Source organism: Somniosus microcephalus, chromosome 7 (genome assembly GCF_052327205.1).
Source record: "Somniosus microcephalus isolate GS21.2 chromosome 7, FLI_Smic_1.0, whole genome shotgun sequence".
Taxonomy (NCBI): domain Eukaryota; kingdom Metazoa; phylum Chordata; class Chondrichthyes; order Squaliformes; family Somniosidae; genus Somniosus; species Somniosus microcephalus.
In genome coordinates this window covers 209,948,742-209,967,985 of record NC_140993.1, presented here as the reverse complement: position 1 = coordinate 209,967,985, position 19,244 = coordinate 209,948,742, and the positions used below count along the sequence as shown (strand labels likewise).

Sequence of the window (19,244 nt, the reverse complement as noted above, 5' to 3'; positions counted from 1 at the left end):
TCTATGCCTCGCATCTTCTTATCTGAGAATCGACAATGGCCACGAACCAGCTGATTCCTAGCAATCTGACCACCATACTAAGTCCTCAATGTGGAAGTCCCATTCGCGAAATGACACACGCCACAACTACAGCAGTAGCCATCAGATTTTTTATGTACATGATTCATATGATGGCTTTCACACATAAAACATCAAATTTCACCCAAGTGACTACCCTTGTGACTATTTGTGCAGTATCTTCCCCTATGGCTTCAGCAGATGTGGAGGCCCCTTGCTCAGTTTCTTGCTACTCCTGTCTCGACACCTTTGGCGGGCGTCCTCTGGGGTGGCGAACCTGTGAGGGCTCGTCAACAGTCTGCTGCTCCTGCGTCTGTGCGGGTGTTGAGACGCCGATCTCAGTTGGGTGTGGACTTGGGTGGGGCTCTGACCGAGGGCTCTGCAGTGGCATGGAAGTGTGAGCGCTTGGAGAGGAGCCCCCACTTCCTTGATGTCTGCCACCAACTTCCCTCTCATGGGTCAGGTCCCCCTCAGCGCTTGCAAGTGGCTTCAGAGCACCTTGCTGCACATCAGGGGGGCCATGGGGACCCGTAGCTGCACTGGCAGTCCTACTCAGAAGGACTTCCATGAAGGTCTGGTTTCTCTGTTCAATAGCTGACCATCGCTCCTCCAGAGATGTCAGTCTATTCTGAACAGTCACCATGTTTTCAACACTCTGGCGACTTAGCTCCTCCATGGCCATAGCCATCCTCTCGTCTAATGTAGCCATCCTTTCCACGGAGGTTGCCATCCTTTCCGTGGTGATGTGTTCATGCGCTAATGACTCCACAAAGGCTCTGCTCATGTTCACTATGGACTCCTCCATTCACTCAACACTCGCAGCGACCCTGGAGTCAAAACCTGCCAGGGACTCCTGCATCTTTTCCTGGAGTGCCATCACCGCTGATACTGTGGATGGACCCAGAGGCAGAGGGTCGACATGCAGCCGAGCCCTCTGACTAGGACTCTCCACTGCTGTCCCTGTCTCCACAATCTGCTGATGCTCACTTGTGAGCTGTAATACACCAGGTGACAACACTATTCTATGTCCCAAGGGTCCCACCGAGGTGTGAGTGTCTGCGCTGGTGCTGGGTGCGCTGAATTCTGCTGACGCTGCGCCCTCAGAGGTTGCAGCTTTCTCGGAGGAGTCTGAAGGCTCAGCCTGTTCCTCCTGGCTAGTGGGGACAGGTGCTTGCGATGGTCCTGTGGGGGAGTAAAGGGAAGACTCAGAGATGTGATGCCAAGGTTACATGCACATTGCAGATGATCATTAGTCCATCTGTTAGAGCTTCCGAAGCATTATCAGCGACTCATGCAATGTCAATGAGAGAGATGGAAAACTATTCTGTCACCAGCTTGGTGTGATACACCCATCTGTCCGTCCCCCACATGCGCGTCGTCCTCCACTCCTACAATCTCCAGGACCGCTTCCTCCCAGGGGGTGAGGTGGGCTACTGATAGTGGCCCTCCTCCTTTCCTGGCTCGTTCTCTTTTATTGTGAGCTCTTTTCCTGCAATGAGGGAAACAAGTGGAGGTTGAGTGAGAATGAAGGAGTGAGTATAGAGATTGCATAGCATAGATGCTTAGAAGGAGACAAAGATGGAGTGAGGTGGCAAGATCAAGGACCCTCCCTGTGTGTTGTCAGTTGTTTTCATAGCATCAGAGTGATAGGGAGTGTGAGGGCTGCATAGTCGAATAGTTAGGTGAATGTGACCAGAGAGAGAGAGGGAATGGGTAAGGGTGCAAGGATGTCAGTGTCAAGTGGGATGTGGAGGAAGGGATTGCTAAAGCTGAGTGCTGGTGAGAAAAGGGTGATGCGAAATTCATACTCACTTTTCCAGTGCGCTGAAGGTCATGAAATCGCTTCCTGCACTGTATCCAGGTTCTGCGGGTGGCCGATAAGGAGTTGACCTCCTCTGCCACTTACAGCCACGCAGCCTGTGTGTGCTGGGGAGGCTTCTTCCTCCCTGATGAAGGGAAGAGCACCTCCTTGTGAGCTCTTGCTCCCTCCACTAAAGCCTGCAGGGCAACGTCGTCGAAATGGGGTGCAGACCTCAGTCTTTTTCTGGCCATTCTGCTTCCAGCTCAGTGTATCAGCAAATGCCAAAAGGTTGGCAGTCTGCAGAAGAAGCAAGGCTTCTTGCAGACCTTAAATGCAGCAGCAATGGTGACGTCATCGGAGGCAACTTTCAGACTGGAGAAACTCATTTGCCATGGCTTCCCACACGCTGGAACTCAATTGGGCAATTTAGTTAAAATAGCATCAATCTCCCACATAGATTTAGATTTGTGTGGTTAACACGAAATGCGGATTACACAACACCAACCTGCACCTGAATGAAAATCCAGCCCTATGTCTCTCTAAAGTCTCAGCTTCCTTTGGCACTGCTGCTCAGTCATGCTGAGGAAGATGATCCTCTGCCTGTGTTGGGGGGTATCTCTTGCAGCAAGGTGCAGCCCTGCAGAGGCCCTCTGCCCTGTGCATCATCAGGTGGGTGAGGAGGAGGTTGGCGCTCCTGGTGCTGGTGATGCTGTTGTGCCTGGTTGTGGTGCTGCCGTGGCTGCTCTTCCTCCGAATCCAACGACCAGGATGAGAGGATGTAAATGTTTCCCATCCCGTAGCTATAGATTTCATTTGAGGTAAGAAGCTTGCAAGTGCACGCTAGAAATGGCCTGAAATTATTCCTATCAGGTCACACTGCAGACAACTGTCAGCTTGAACAGTCAAGGTCAGTAGATTTGCAAAATCTTATCCCAAACCTCCAACAACAGGGTTGTTGTATTTGAATGTTAGCCATGTTACAGGAGCGCTTTTAAAGTGCTGCACCAATGACTACAAACCATTTCCTCGAGAAACTCATCTCCTTGCAGCTGACCTATTTCTGACAAGACGGGAAACAGAAGCCAAAGGCAGGAAAATGGGAAACCTCTGTCAAAATAGGATTATCAAGGCAGTTAACAGGCTACTAACTGCCTTAACTACCTGTCCCACCAGATCCAGTCAGGTCAGTTTGGGAGCGGCTGAACAGATACTCACGAAAATCAGGTGGGGACGGGATGGAGGCGGGTTGGGTGTCTGAAGCCATTTTTTTTCCCGATTTTCTTTGCCAACCCGCCTCCTCGGGGCTATTAAAATCGAGCCCATGGAGTAGAAAAGCCAGGAAGTTATGCTAAAGTTATATAAAACACTAATTCAGCCCCAGCTGGAGTATTGTGGCCAATTCTGGGCACCACACTTTAGGAAGGACGTGAAGGCTTTGGAGAGGGTACAGAAGAGATTTACAGGAAACTCTTTTTTATCCGGCACCGACGGGACCGGCGTGGTGCCGGTTCATCAAAAAGTCCGGATTACAGAGAGGTATAGTAAAAGGTACGAGAGCCCCGTACACAGCAACAGATCCAGGCTTCCCTGTTGTTTAGCAACAGGTGCAGGAACCCCGATTACACAGCCACAGATCCAGGAACGGCCACTAATATGAAGTAAAACTTACCTGAACCTACTCCTGAATTTTGCCGGTTAACAGAGATTTCCGGTTATTTAGGTGCCGGTAAATCGAGTCTTTCGTGTACTAGAATGGTTCCAGGGATGAGGGATTACAGTTACATGGATAGACTGGAGAGGCTGGGGTTTGTTCTCCTTAGAGCAGAGAAGGCTAAGAGGAGATTTAATAGAGGTGTTTAAAATCATGAAAGGTTCATAGAGTACATAAAGGGAAACTGTTTATAATGCTTGAAGGGTCGATAACGAGAGAGCACAGATTTAAGAGTTGACATGAGGAAAACTTTTTCACGCAACGGATTTCAAATGCACTGCCTGATAGGGTGATGGATACAACATCAATTGTAGCCTTCAAAAGGGAGTTTGATAAATAATTGAAAGACAAAAAACTGAAGGGATATTGGGAAAGAGCGGGGGAGTGGGACTAACTGGATTACTCTTCGAAAAATCTGGCGCAGGCTCGATGGACTGAATGGCTTCCTTCTGTGTTGTATTATTCTATGATATTTAACAGATAGTTAGGTTTTAAACTGCATACTCTCTGACATGGTCTCTCAGGCAGTTCCACATCAGTAAGTTTAAATGGTCTCTCAGGCAGTTCATCATCAGTTAAAGTTTTCCATAGTTCTCTATTGTTGGCTTATCCTTCAGCACCTGAAAGCATGCCCAAGACCTTTCCTGGTGTACACTCCATGACTTACTCTCCCTGTCCCAACGACCATTAAAATTGGCCTGAATGAGCCTCTTCTGCTTAATCTTGGTCTTTCTCCTCATCCCTTGTTTTAGCTTATTCAATCTTGCTATGTTACTGTTGGTTGACTTTATTATGCACTTGTAATTCAGTTTTTACAGTAATATTGCTATTTTGCTGTATATGGTGTGATGTTGACTTGCTTAAAATTATCCCATATTCATAATTTAGCTCTTATTTCCCCTTTCTTGTAGCTATTGTTTTGTGCAATTCTAAATCTAAAAATGTTTAGAAGTAACAGCTTGCTACATAGTTCTTCATAAATGTTTAGTGAGCTTCATTTAAAGGCCACTCATATATGCAAAGGAATTCTGTAATGCTCAGAGGCAGCAGCCACCAGTATCCAACTCATACAATGTTAGGGCTCACAATCACTTACCTGTGTTAATTGGGACACATCCTTCTGAATCAAGAGCCACACATCTGAAGACATACCAGTGGGCGCATCAAATATCACTAGGCAGACGGAAGATACAGAAATTAGATTAAAGCTTAGAGCTCAAACTCATTTTTATCCAACATGACCAAATGTTTGAGTTCTGATGAAGAGTACACACTTGAAATTTTCATCATTAGCTCTCTTTTCACTTTCAAATGTTAATAGATCTGCTGTGTATTTTGAGTACTTATGTTTTTATTTAAGGTTACCAGCATTTTTTTTTGAAGGGAAGTTGATCAAAGGTAAGGGATGAGAGCACACGACAGGGAGGGTGGTTAAATTATTAATGCTCATTCAGGTAAGGGATGACAGCACTGGGAAAACAATACGTTGCACTTTTGAGCATCTAGTAGGTACCTAGAATCAGTTTCAAGCACCCCTGACTTGATAAAGCATGGCCGTATGTCCAGTAATGGTGCATTTAAACTGCAGCTACCACTTTCCAAGTGGATCCATCCCGACAGTACCCTGTTTCATTCACTTTCCTTCACCTTCACATGTTCCATCTCCGACTTTTCCCTTCCCGTCCTCGACTTCTCTGTCTCCATTTCTATCGACTAACATCCACCAAAAGCCCACTAACTCCCACAGCTACCTGGACTACACTTCCTCCCAACCTGCTTCCTGCAAGGACTCTATTCCATTCTCCCAGTTTCTCCGTCTCCGCCGCATCTGTTCTGACGATACCACCTTCCATACTAGTGCTTCTGGTATGTCTTCCTTTTTCCTCAACCGAGGATTCCCCTTTACCGTGGTTGACACGGCCCTCAACCCAAGGTTCCATTTCCTGCACTTCTGCTCTCACCCCTTCCCCTCCCTCCCAGAACTACAATAGGGTTCCCCTTGTCATCACCTTTCACCCCACCAGCCTCCACATTCAACGGATCATCCTGCGCCATTTCCGCCATCTCCAGCGTGATCCCACCACCAAACACATCTTCCCCTCCCGCACCCCCCCCCCTCACTTTCGGCATTCCGAAGGGACCGCTCCCTCCGCGACACCCTGGTCCACTCCTCAATCACCCCCAACACTCCCTCCCCTTCGCCCGGCATCTTCCCATGCAAGCGCAGGAGATGCAACACCTGCCCTTTTACCTCCTCCCTTCCACCGTCCAGGGCCCCAAACACTCCTTCCAGGTGAAACAGCGATTTACTTGTACTTCTCGCAATCTAGTATACTGTATTCGCTGCTCACGATGCGGTCTCCTCTACATTGGGGAGACCAAACGCAGATTGGGTGACCGCTTTGCGGAACACCTCCGTTCAATCCGCAAGCGTGACCCCGAACTTCCGGGGTCTTTAATTCTTTAATTAATTCATTCATTTTAATTCTCCGCTCCACTCCCACTCTGACCTATCGGACCTCGGCCTCTTACACTGTTCCAACGAAGCTCAACGTAAGCTCGAGGAACAGCACCTCATCTTTCAATTAGGCACTTTACAGCCTCCTGGACTTAACATCGAGTTCAACAATTTCAGACTATCACCTCGGCCCCTGTATTTATTTATTTTTTCTCGTTTTCTCACGTTAGCTGTAAATGATGCTGCCATCATCATTCACACCTCATCTAGAGTCTTCTTTTGTTTCTTAACTTGTCCCATTACCTCTCCTTTTGCCTTGTACCATCATCCCTTTTGTCAGTCAATCTCTCCTGCCTTCCTGTCACAGACCTTCCCTTTGTTCTTTCATCCCCTCCTCCCTGCCCCTGCTTAAAAATCTCTCTTTTCTAACCTTTTCCAGTTCTGACGAAGGGTCCTCGACCCGAAACGTTGACTCTGTTTCTCTCTCCTCGATGCTGCCTGACCTGCTGAGTGTTTTCAGCATTTTCTGTTGTTATCCCTGTTTAACTTGTCTGGCTGGAACTCCAATTCTCTTAGTTACAGGGACGTGCTCCCAATAGGTACAATTTAAATGTTTATAGATTCGGGCGGCAGTCTGCTCACTCTCAAAGCATTTAAATTAATACCTGGCAAAGTACACCAAATGTGTGCTCAGACCCAAGGGACCCGTGATCTCTTTAACAACCTGCACTGATGTCAAACGACTCCATATAATGTCAATCCCAAGTGGTGTGAAACTACTTTCCCGACCACTTTCCTCCTGACTAAGATTCGGCCCCAATTCCAAACTTAGTCTGCAATTCTAGCAGTATGAAGCACCCGAAAGCTCTATTCACTCCAATGTGCCCCTTCCAATAATGTGAACTTGGAAAACTAGCAAAAGCTGGGCAAAAGCTTGAAAAAACTCAACAACACCCTAAATATAGACCTATGACATAGAATCATAGACTAGTACAGCACAGAAGGAGGCCATTCAGCCCATCAATCCGTGCCGGCTCTTTCGAAGAGCAATCCAGTCAGTCCCACTCCACTGCTCTTTCCCCATATCCCTGCAATTTTTTCTCCTTCAAGTATTTATCCAATTCCCTTCTAAAGGCTACTATTGAATCTGTATCCACCACCCTATCAGGCAGCGCATTCCAAATCCTAACCACTTGTTGCGTGAAAAAGTTTTTCCTCACGTCTTCTCTGGTCCTTTTTCCAATCAGCTTAAGTATGTCTCCTCTCGTTATCACCCTTCTGCTAGTGATCTAAACCATTTATGATTTTAAACACCTCTACCAAATCTCCTCTTAGCCTTCTCTACTCTAAGGACAGCAGCACCAGCTTCTGCAGTCTATCCACGTACAGGAAGCTCTCGTTTAAACGGCACCTAAATATCCGGAATTCTCTATTAACTGGCAAAATTCATACTCCAAAAACACCTCAATAACCGGAAATGTTGCCAAGTCCGAGTCTCCCGTAGTGGCCGAGTCAGTCAGTGGGGATAGTTCTCCAAACTGCCACTACTCGGCTTCTTGGCACTGTCAGAAGTCCGAACACCTCAATAACAGGAGTCCGACTCTGTTTGTTAAAAATAGCCTCGGTAGATAACCCTCTCCGTCATCCGGAATTTTTAATCAATCGGCACCATCCCGGTCCCATTGGTGCCGGATACCAGAGAGTTTCCTGTAACTGTAATCCCACATCTCTAGAATTACAGGAAACTTTCGTTTATCCGGAGGTTGTATGTCCGGAAACCTCAATCTACCGGCAGAAATCAGGAGCCGTTTTGTTAGGTTTTATTTCCTTCTCGTGGCTTTGTTTTCAACAGTCGGGCTCTGGAAAGTCTCTCTGAAGCTGTTGCTAAGCTACAGAGATGCTTCCAAGGTACGGGCCGACTGTTTACAAGCTGTTGCTAAGCAAGTGTTTGTTGTCAGATACGGAGATGAAAACTTCCGTATGCTTCAACATTAACTTTGTATGTCCGGCAGTTTTGATAGATCGGCAACAGCTCGGTCCCGTCGGTGCCAGATATAACAAAGTTTCCTGTCCATGTTTTTTTAACCTGTCCTGCCACCTTCAAAGATTTGTGCACAAACACCCACAGGTCTGTCTGCTCTTGCATCACCTTTAAAGTTGTACCATTTAGTGTGTATGGTCTTTCCTCATTCTTCGTACCAAAATGTATCACCTCACATTTTTCTGCACTGAATTTCATCTGCCATGTGTCCGCCCATTCCACCAGCCTGTCTACGTCCTCTTGAAGTCTATTACTATCTTCCTCACTGTTTAATATACTTCCAAGTTTTGTGTCATTTGCATATTTTGAAATTGTGCCCTGTACCCCCAAGTCAAAGTCATTAATGTATATCAAAAACAGCAGTGGTCTGCCCCTTTTATCCCATGGGTTTCAATTTTACTAACAAGCCTAATTAATATGTGGTACTTTATCAAACGTCTTTTGAAAGTCCATATACACAACATCAACTGCACTGCCCTCATCCACCCTCTCTGTTACCTCATCAAAAAACTCAATCAAGTTCGTCAAACACGACTTGCCCTTAACAAATCCATGCTGGCTCTCCTTTATTAGTCCATACTTGTCCAAGTAGCTGTTAATTTTCTCCTGGATTATTGTTTCTAAAAGCTTCCCCACCACCAACTGGCCTGTAATTGCTAGGTTTATCCTTCTCCCCTTTTTAAAACAAGGGTGTAACATTTGCAATCCTCCAGTCCTCTGGCACCAGCCCTGTATCGAAGGAGGATTGGAAGATTGTGGTCAGCACCTCCGCAATTTCTACCCTTACTTCCCTCAGTAACCGATGATGTATCCCATCTGGACCGGGTGACTTATCCACTTTAATTACCGCCAGCCTGTCTAGTACCTCCTCTTCATTTATTTTTACCTCATCCAGTATCCCAGCAACCTCCGCATTTCCACAGCTTTGGTAAAGTTCTCTTCCTTGGTAAACACCGATGCAAAGTACTCATTTAGTACCTCAGCCATGCCTTCTGCCTCCACCAATAGTTCTCCATTTTGGTCCCTAATCAGCCCCACCGCTCCTCTGACAACCCTTTTACTGTTAAAATGCCTTCAGAAGACCTTTGAATTCCTTTTTATGTTAGCCGCCAATCTATTTTCGTCCTGTCCCTTTGCCCCTCTTATTTCCTTTGTCACTTCTCCTCTGTACTTTTTATATTCAGCCTGATTCTCCCTTGTTCAAGCCGACAGCAAGTCTTTGTTTCAGGGCCTATAAAAACAGGCTTTGAAGTGCGATTTTGCACTGAGTGCGGTTTCAACAGAGTGCTGAGAATTGGGTGAGTCAGGGAGTTAGGTGTGGCAAGGCCTCAGAGCTTCGGCGGGTGCTTCAGCGGTAGAGCGGGCCTACAAAGGGCTCCAGAGACCAGGTAAGGCTTACTTTACTGGTGGGATTGAATTAATTTAATTTAAATTGATTAAAGGGGTAGGTCATGCCAGGAGAGCCCAGCCCCGTGATATGCTCCTCTTGCTCTATGTGGGAATTCAGGGATGCTGCCAGTGTCCCTGACCAACACGTGTGCCAGAAATGCATCCAGCTGCAGCTACTAACGGGCCGTCTTGGGGCGCTGGAGCTGTGGGTGGATGGGTTGTGGAGCATTCACGATGCTGAAAGGGTCACGAATTACTCGTACAGTGAGTTGGTCACACCGCAGGGTAGGGCTGCACAGGTAGAAGGGAAATGGGTGACCACCAGGCGGAACAATAGAAGCAGGCAGGTAGTGCAGGGGACCCCTGTGGCCATCCCCCTTTCAACCTGGTATACCGCTTTGGATACTGTTGGGGGGGATGACTTTCCAGGGGAAGGCAGCAGCAGCCAACTTCCTGGCACTGGGGGTGCTCCTGCTGCCCAGGAAGGGAGGAAAGAGAGTGGGAGAGCAATAGTGGTAGGGGATTCTATAGTAAGGGGAACAGATAGGCATTTCTGTGGCCATAGACGTGAATCCAGGATGGTTTGTTGCCTCCCTGGTGCCAGGGTCAAGGATGTCACTGAGCGGCTGCAGGGCATTCTGGAGGGGGAGGGCGAACAGCCAGAGGTCGTGGTCCACATTGGTACCAACGACATAGGTAAAAAGAGGGGTGAGGTCCTGCAGCAAGAATTTAGGGAGCTAGGTAGAAGATTAAAGAGCAGGACCTCAAAGGTTGTAATCTCAGGATTACTCCCGGTGCCACGTGCCAGTGAGTATAGGAATAGGAAGATAGAACAGATGAATGCGTGGCTAAAGGGATGGTGCAGGAGGGAGGGCTTTAGTTTCCTGGATCACTGGGTCTGCTTCTGGGAAAGGTGGGACTTGTACAAGTCAGACGGTTTACACCTGAACCAGAGGGGGACCAATATCCTTGCGGGGAGGTTTGCTAGCACTGTTGGGGGGGGTTTAAACTAACTTGGCAGGGGGATGGGATACAGAGTGGAGCTATAGTAGGGGGTGATTTACAGCCAAATACGGAGGAAAAAACAAGTCAGCTGGGAAGGCAGAGCAAATATGTGAAGGCAAAAGGGAATATGGCAAGGCTGGAAGGCATTTATTTTAATGCAAGGAGTCTTGCAAATAAGGTGGATGAACAGAAGTTGTTGTTGAACACATGGGAGTACGATATTGTTGCTATCACGGAGACATGGTTGAGGGAGGGTCAGGACTGGCAGCTCAATATTCCGGGGTATAGAATCTTCAGGCGAGACAGAGGGGGGTGTAAAAGGGGAGGGGGTGTTGCAATATTAATTAAGGAATCAATTACTGCTGTAAGGAGGGATGATATATTAGCGGGTTCCTCTAATGAGGCCATATGGGTAGAACTTAAAAACAAAAAGGGGGCAAGCACTTTGCTGGGAGTGTACTATAGGCCCCCAAACAGTCAGGGGGAGATAGAGGAACAGATATGTAGGCAAATCTCAGAGAAGTGCGAAAATAATAGGGTAATAATAGTGGGGGATTTCAACTTCCCCAATATTAATTGGGATAGTCAGAGTGTGAAAGGCTTAGAGGGTGCAGAATTCTTAAAGTGCATCCAGGAGAGCTTTTTGAGCCAACATGTAGAAAGTCCGACAAGAGAGGGGGCGGTACTGGACCTAATTCTAGGGAATGTAGCCGGGCAAGTGGTGGAAGTGTCAGTAGGAGAGCATTTTGGCGACAGTGACCATAATTCGGTGAGATTTAAGGTGGTCATGGAAAAAGACAAAGACGGCCCGGAAATAAGGGTTCTAAATTGGGGGAAGGCCGATTTTAATATGATAAGGCAGGATCTGGCCAAAGTGGACTGGGAGCAGCTACTTATAGGAAAATCCACAGCAAAGCAGTGGGAGACTTTCAGAAGGGAAATAGAGAGAGTACAACGCCAACATGTTCCCGTAAAGGTCAAGGGTGGCACCAACAAGCAAAGGGAACCTTGGATGACAAGGGATATACAAAAATGCATTAGGAAAAAAAGGGGGGCTTTTGGCAGTTACAAAAGACTAAAGACAGAGGAAGCCCTAGAGGAGTATAAAAAGTGCAGGGGCATACTTAAAAAAGAAATTAGGAGAGCGAGGAGGGGCCATGAAATAACACTGGCGAGCTCTGACACAAATTTTCAGAACCTCTCTGGCCACAGGGGATGTACCAGAGGACTGCAGAACAGCTAACGTAGTACCATTATTCAAGAAGGGTAGCAGGGATAAACCGGGGTATTACAGGCCAGTGAGCCTAACATCTGTGGTAGGGAAATTATTGGAAAAAATTCTGAGGGACAAAATTAGTCTCCACTTGGAGAGGCAAGGATTAATCGGGGATAGTCAGCATGGCTTTGTCAAGGGTAAATCATGTCTGACCAATCTGATTGAATTTTTCGAGGGGGTGGCTAGGTGTGTGGATGAGGGAAATGCGGTGGATGTGGTATACATGGACTTCAGTAAGGCTTTTGACAAAGTCCCGCATAGGAGACTGGTCAAGAAGGTAAGAGCCCATGGGATCCAGGGCGCCTTGGCACGTTGGATCCTAAACTGGCTGAGTGGCAGGAGGCAGAGGGTGATGGTCGAAGGTTGCTTTTGTGACTGGAAGCCTGTGTCCAGTGGGGTACCTCAGGGATCGGTGCTGGGTCCCTTGCTGTTTGTGATCTACAATGATTTGGATGAGAATGTAAAAGGTATGATCAGTAAGTTCGCAGATGACACGAAAATTGGTGGGGTGGTAAATTGCGAGGAGGAAAGCCTCAGGCTACAGGACGATATAAACGGGTTGGTCAGATGGGCGGAAAAGTGGCAAATGGAATTTAACCCTGAAAAGTGCGAGGTGATGCATTTTGGACGGACAAATAAGGCAAGGGAATACACAATGAGTGGTAGGACCCTAGGAAGTAGAGGGTCAGAGGGACCTTGGTGTACATGTACATAGATCCCTGAAGGCAGCGGAACAGATAGATAAGGTGGTTAAAAAGGCATATGGGATAAGTATCCTTCATTATGCCTTCATATGCCTTCATTAGCCAAGGCATAGAATATAAGAGCAGGGAGGTTATGATGGAGCTGTACAAAACGCTGGTAAGGCCACAGCTGGAGTACTGTGTGCAGTTCTGGTCACCACACTATAGGAAGGATGTGATTGCTTTGGAGAGGGTGCAGAGAAGATTCACCAGGATGTTACCTGGGATGGAGCGCCTCAGCTATGAAGAAAGACTAAACAGGCTGGGGTTGTTTTCCTTGGAGCAAAGAAGGCTGAGGGGGGACCTGATTGAGGTGTACAAAATGATGAGGGGCATAGATAGGGTAGATAAAGAGGAACTTTTCCCCTTAGTAGGGGGGTCAATAACAAGGGGGCATAGATTCAAGGTAAGGGGCAGGAGGTTTAGAGGGGATTTGAGGAGGAACTTTTTCACCCAGAGGGTGGTTGGAGTCTGGAACTCACTGCCTGAAAGGCTGGTAGAGGCAGGAACCCTCACAACATTCAAGAAGCATTTGGATGAGCACTTGAAATGCCATTGCATACAAGGCTATGGACCAAATGCTGGAAAATGGGATTAGATGGGACAGGGCTTGATGGACGGCGCAGACACGATGGGCCGAAGGGCCTCTTTCTGTGCTGTATAACTCTATGACTATGACTCTATTACATCTGTCATACACCCCCTTTTTCTGCTTCATCCTACGCTTCAACTCCTTCGTCATCCAGGGAGCTCTGGCTTTGATTGCCCTCTTTCCCCCTTGTGGGAATGTAACTAGATTGTACCCAAACCATCTCCTCTTTAAAGGCCGCCCATTGCTCCATTATAATTCTGCCTGCCAGTCTTTGCTCCAATTTACCCGGGTCAGATAGCTCCTCAATTCACTGAAATTAGCCCTTCTCCAGTAAAGTATTTTTATTTTATATTGCTCCTTGTCCTTCTCCATAACTAACCTAAACCTTACATTACTATGATCACTAATCCCGAGATGCTCCCTGACTGTGACAATCTCCACTTGACCCACTTCATTCCCCAGGACTCGATCCAGCAATGCCTCCTTCCTTGTTGGGCAGGAAATGTACTGATCAAGAAAATTGTTCTGAACCGCTTCAGAAATTCCTTCCCTTCTCTGTCCTTCATGCAATCATTGCCCCATTCAATATTGGGGTAGTTAAAGTCTCCCATTAGCACTACTCTATGTCCATTAAATTTGGCTCCATAGCGCCCATTGTTTGGGTGCTACGGATGCCAATTCGGTTCCAAAATAGTGTCTGCGGTGAGGACCACTTTGCAAGTGGCGGTGAAGGTGATGGTGGCCATGAACCTTTATGCGTTGGGCTCCTTCCAGGCTGGAGCAGGAGATACTGGCAACATCTCCCAGTTTGCTGTGACTGTTGCATTAGGGAGGTAACTGAGGCTCTGTATTTCAAGAGAGCTGAATAAGTTTCCTTTTCTCTGGCCAGAGAGCAGCAGGCGAGCGAGCATGCGGCTTCGCTAGGATTGCTGGCTTCCCCTTGGTGCAGGATACCATTGACTGCACACACTTCACTTTGCAGATGCTGCATCCCAACTCTGAGATGTACCGCAACCGATAAGGATTCCACTCATTCTGCGGCAGTTCGCTGTGCCATCTTCATTTGAGCCACCATGACAAACCAGAGGGTGGCTACTGGGAAACAAGGGCTATCTATTAACAACATAGCTTGTGACTCCGGTGCACAATCCACGCACACGTGGGCAGCATTCATACAACCAAAGCCATGCTGCCACATGAAACATCATCGAGCAGGCCACTGGAATCCTGACGCAACGCTTCCACTGTCTGGACCCCTCTGGAGAAGCCCTGCAGTACTCGGCAGAGCGGGTGTCGAGACTCGTGGTGGTCTGCTGCATGCTGCACAACCTCGCCATCATGAAGGCACAACCCTTATCACCAGCCATATGGCGACCAGCTGAGGAGCAGGAGGAGAGGGATGAAGAGGAGGCAAAGGAAGGAGGAAGAGGAAGGGAGGAGGAAACTCAAGATAGCCCCTTTCTTGCTGGGCTGTCTGTGAAGAACTCATCCAGCTGAGATACCAGTAAACGCAACCTAAATTCCCCATTCACCAACAGTCCCACACCTTACCTTCCCTCTGTTGCTGACCATCACAGCGTCCACATGGCCACAATGCAAAAATAAAAGCCAACACAAAATAAACATTCCAAACCAAATTTATAAATCAAATCATGCCATATTGCATATAAACGTCAACTAATCACCCCTGTGCATTCCCTTAGTGCCTGTCTGCCGTGTGCCTTTGCCTGTCCTAGTGCTCCTACGCAGTGCTACCCCAACGGCTGCAGCATGGCTGGAGGAAGGCTGCTGACTTTCAGAGGGGGAGACTGTAGATGGCCTTGGAGGACAACCTCGAGCAGCTCTGGGCCTAGCAAGCCTGGCTGCGGACTACACCACCTCGGCATGGGCGGCAGCAGTCTAGGCTGGCTGGTTGACAGGCAACAGCGAGGGCACTGGCAGAGTGGCAGTGGTGGGAGGGTGAATGCTGTCATCCTGAGAGAGGACAGCAGGTGCATGCTCCATGGAGCCACTGCCACTCCGCCGGGGCAGCACCTCAGCATTCCTAGTAATCTGTTGGAGGATAGATTGCTGGACTGCTGGGACACCCTGCAAGCCCCTTTGAACACTGGTATCCTCAACCATGATGGCAGCAGTCTAAGATTGATTGCTTGCATGACTTCGGTCTGAGCTTCCACTGCAGCACCCAGACGTTAGAAGCTGAGACATCGGCCATCAGACGCTGCATCATGGGTGGTTCCACAGGTGGGCTAATGAAGTTGCCCATCACTTCCATGCTGGAAAGGATGGGCACAAGCTCTGTGCGAAGCCCTGTGCCAAGTTGGTGTTGGACTCCTCCATGCTCCTTGACATTGCACGCAGACTTTCTGGCAGGCCTGCCAATGCACCAAGAATTTCATTGTGCATACCCATCAGTATTCTTCTGTAGCCTGCCCCATCGAAGTGCTCATCTGAGTCCTGTGCAGCAGAACTCGTGTGTGACCTTGCCCTCCGGGGAGCTGGCACTGCCCTTGCCCCCTGCCCTGGCTGCAGGCCACTCGTGCCCGGTGTCTCACCATGTGCAGATTCCGCGTCTAAACTACCCTCTAAAGCACGCCGAGTGTCAGTATCTGAGCTGGTGACTGCGAGTGTGAAATTGAATGACAATGTTGTGTCTTCATCATCACTGTCTTCCTCTTCCAGTTCTTGCTTCTCCACCACTACCTGGCCAGGTTGCAGTTCTTGGCTATCTGAAAGGAGAAAGGCACAAGGGTAGGGTTGCAGTGAGGGGAATGCAACAGGCACATGCTTACACCATCTTAAGCTTGTAAATTAGAAGAGATTGTGGAATGAGGGGGGAAGTAGGATGTGAGAAGGAGGATGAAGTATGACGATACCTTCATCTTCGATTGTTTCAGACCCGCTACTGGCCATGAGCTCAGCAACAGCTGCTCCAATAATCTCCAGCACCGTCTCCTCCATGGAAGTTAGGTCATGCAGGCGTGCCCGTCTCCCTGCGGGTAGCCCCTGCTGCCTCCGGTTATGACCTACCTTGCCCTGCAAGAGAGAGGGAAATGTGTCATTGAGTGTGGTGCAATGTATTTGGGTGATAGTTAAATAGTTGGCAATGTGTGCAAGGTGTGAGATGTGGGTGTGAGGCTTGCAGCAGTGTGTGAGGGTGATGTGAATGTAAAGTACGAGTCCTGATTGATAGAGATTGTTGGTAGGTGAGTGATGGGGGGGTGGTGCATTGAGCAGAGTGTGAGGCTAGCGGTGCAGTTGGTGGGTAACGGCATTTGATGATGAAGTCACCCACCTTGACAACTCATGTGAGGTCCTTGAACTTTTCATGGCACTGCATCCAGGTCCTTGGGTCTTGACTTCGTACATTGACCAACAGGGCTATCTGCTGCCACTGCCTTTTTCGAGTTTGTCTGGAGGGCCTCTTGGCCCCCTGTGGATAGAGGACCTCTCTCCTCCTGTCTACCTCCTCCACCAAAGCCTCCAGTGCAGCATCCAAGAACCTTGGAGTACGTTTTCTGCCTTGTTGCGCCATAATTCAGTGTTCTTCTTGCTCACACTCTTCGTCAGCCACTTCCAGGACCTGCTCCAGCCAGAATGCACCTCCCCTTTAAGAGGTGCAGGCTAGCTTTAAGTAGTGCTAACCTCGCACAAATTTGGACCCCCTGCTGAGGCGCTGAGCCACTGAACGGCGCCTTTTGTGCTTCCTCACCGCTGCAATCATTTTAATTAGCAGGTAGCTCGAAGTTTACGGACACAACCGGCACGGGCTAATTGCACATCGCGATACATGTGTCCGTTTTCGGGGGCTATCAAATTTAGCCCCCTATAGTTCTTGCACCTCTCAGTAATTTCCCTGCAAATCTGCTCCTCTATCTCCTTCCTGCTGTTTGGTGGCCTATAAAATACACCAAGTAGTGTAACAGCTCCTCTATTGTTTCTCAACTCCAACCAAATAGATTCTGTCTTCGATCTCTCAAGGGCATTCTCTCTTTCTAGCACTGGAATATTTTCCTTAATAAAACTGCCACCCCTCCTCCTTTTTTCCTTCCCTTTCTTTTCTGAATACCTTGTACCCAGGAATATTAAGCATCCAATCCTCTCTTTTTTTGAGCCAGGTCTCAGTTATCGCCACTACATCATATTCCCACCTGGCTATTTGCGCCTGCAGCTCACCAGCCTTATTAAGCACACTTTGTGCATTTTCACACTTGCACTCCAAACCTAACTTTGACCTCTTTGCATTTTCTATGATCCCACCTAATTCAGTATTATTTCTAACTCTAACTGTCCCTCCCAGTCCTCTGTACACCTTGTTTCTACTTTTCAAATACTACAGGCCCGATTTTGTGGATTGTGTGGGAAATGGTCGGGTTTCCCCGATTGTGGGGTTCTGACACACAAAAAAATGTCAGCCAACTGCACGCAATTTTCCCTCAAGTGACCAATTAATTTCCAGCGTGTGGGCAGCCTTGCTAATTGTCCATTTCTAGTCAGAAAGCCCCACAGTATGATGTCATCATCCGTGGTGCTTTCAAGGTCCACAGCAAGCACTGCATCCTCTGAAGGCTTCCAAACGAACCATACAGGATGGCAGAGGAGCCTGCAGCAGCTGTGGCCAGTGCCAGACCCCAAGCTGCCTCCAAATTCAACGAAGCTTCACTGCAGGCATTATTGGATGGGCTTAGGGCCCACAGGGAGGTCCTCTTCCCTAGGTCGGGGAGGAAGAGGCCTCCCACTCAGACCAAGGCTGCATGGATGCAGGTGTCAGCAGATGTCTACTCGAATGTGCATGTAACCTTGGCATCACATCTCTAACTCCTTCCTCTACTCCCCCACAGGACCATCCAGAGCCCCCGTCCCCACTGTGGAGGAGGAAGAGGCTGTGCAGCCAGACTCCTCAGAGGAAGCTCCAACCTCTGAGGGCGCAGCGTCAGCAGAAGTAAGCGCACCCATCACCAGCGCAGACACTCATACCTCGGGGGGACCTTCGGGACATAGAGTAGTGTTGTCACCTGGTGTTTCACAGCTCACAAGTGAGCCTCAGCAGATTCTGGAGACTGGGACAGCAGTGGAGAGTCCTCGTCGGAGGGCGCAGGACTCTGCCAGCTCAGCTCAACTGCGCTGCATGTCGACCCTCTGTCTCTGGGTCCATCCACAAGAGGTGATGGATCTCCATGCACAGATGCAGGAGTCTCTGGCAGGTTTTGTCTCCAGGGTCGCTGCGAGTGTGGAGCGAATGGAGGAGTCCATAGCGACCATGAGCAGAGCCTTTGTGGAGTCATTGGCGCATGAACGCATCACCATGGAAAGGTTGGCAACCTCCATGGAGGAGATAACTCGCCAGGGTCAGGGAACGGAAAACATGGTGAGTGATCATAAGAGAATGACATCTCTTGAGCAGCGTTGGCCATCTATTGAACAGAGAAACCAGACCTTCATGGAAGTCCTTCTGAGTAGGACTGCCAGTGCAGAAATGGGTCCCCATGGCCCCCTAAAGCGCAGCAAGGTGCTCTCAAGCCACTTCCAAGCGCTGGCCCCTTCTGGCCTGTGCAGCTTCAGGTGAGTGAGCAGCAGCCTGATGCTCATCATGCTGTTCCTGGTTCTGCTGCTGCCGCCTCCTGCTGCTGGGGATCCTCTAATGGCAAGAAGGGAAGGAAAAAAGGGCGCCCCATGCTTCTCGTAGATGCCTCTGCTGAGGAAGCGCTGAGCGAGGGTGGCGAGAGGGGCTTCCCAGGAGATCACATTGGAGAAGTGTGTGAGGCTCCAACCTTCCACAGCTGTGCCTAAGCCTTGAAGAAGTAGCCCCAAGCCTGCAGCAACAAGGTCCTTCACCAAACAAATGCTGTCCCTTTAAATCGCAGCTTTCCCGAATGGCCTGCAGCTGACAGCAAGCAAGCCGGCAAGCTTCACGCCAGGTTTCATCAGTGGGGTTCCCCGCAGGCGTGTTTAGCGTGGGGAACCCCACAAAATCACAACGGCCCCTGAAAATCGGCTTAAACATGGAAATAATTGGTAATTAGTGTTCCGACGGCCAGTCCCACCAGCAGCGGGCGGGACTGATTCGGGTCGCGGAGAAACGGCGGTCCGAAAGTCGGACGGGGCGGGGGGGGGGGGGGGCGGGGGGTCGCGACCCCCTTTTTCGGCAATTTTCGGCCCCCGGTTGCCTGA

At 48.9% G+C, this 19,244-nt stretch overlaps 1 protein-coding gene across 2 annotated transcripts in view; it reads right to left on the bottom strand.

Annotated features, from left to right (window-relative positions):
* LOC147115102 (uncharacterized) overlaps positions 1–19,244 on the bottom strand; it is a 280,011-nt gene that overhangs the window by 204,450 nt on the left and 56,317 nt on the right. For both annotated transcript variants that reach the window (XM_085993392.1, XM_085993393.1), the window contains exon 4: positions 4,666–4,742. In XM_085993392.1, coding sequence (XP_085849518.1) covers positions 4,666–4,742 — 77 coding nt within the window. The remainder of the gene's footprint in view (positions 1–4,665; positions 4,743–19,244) is intronic.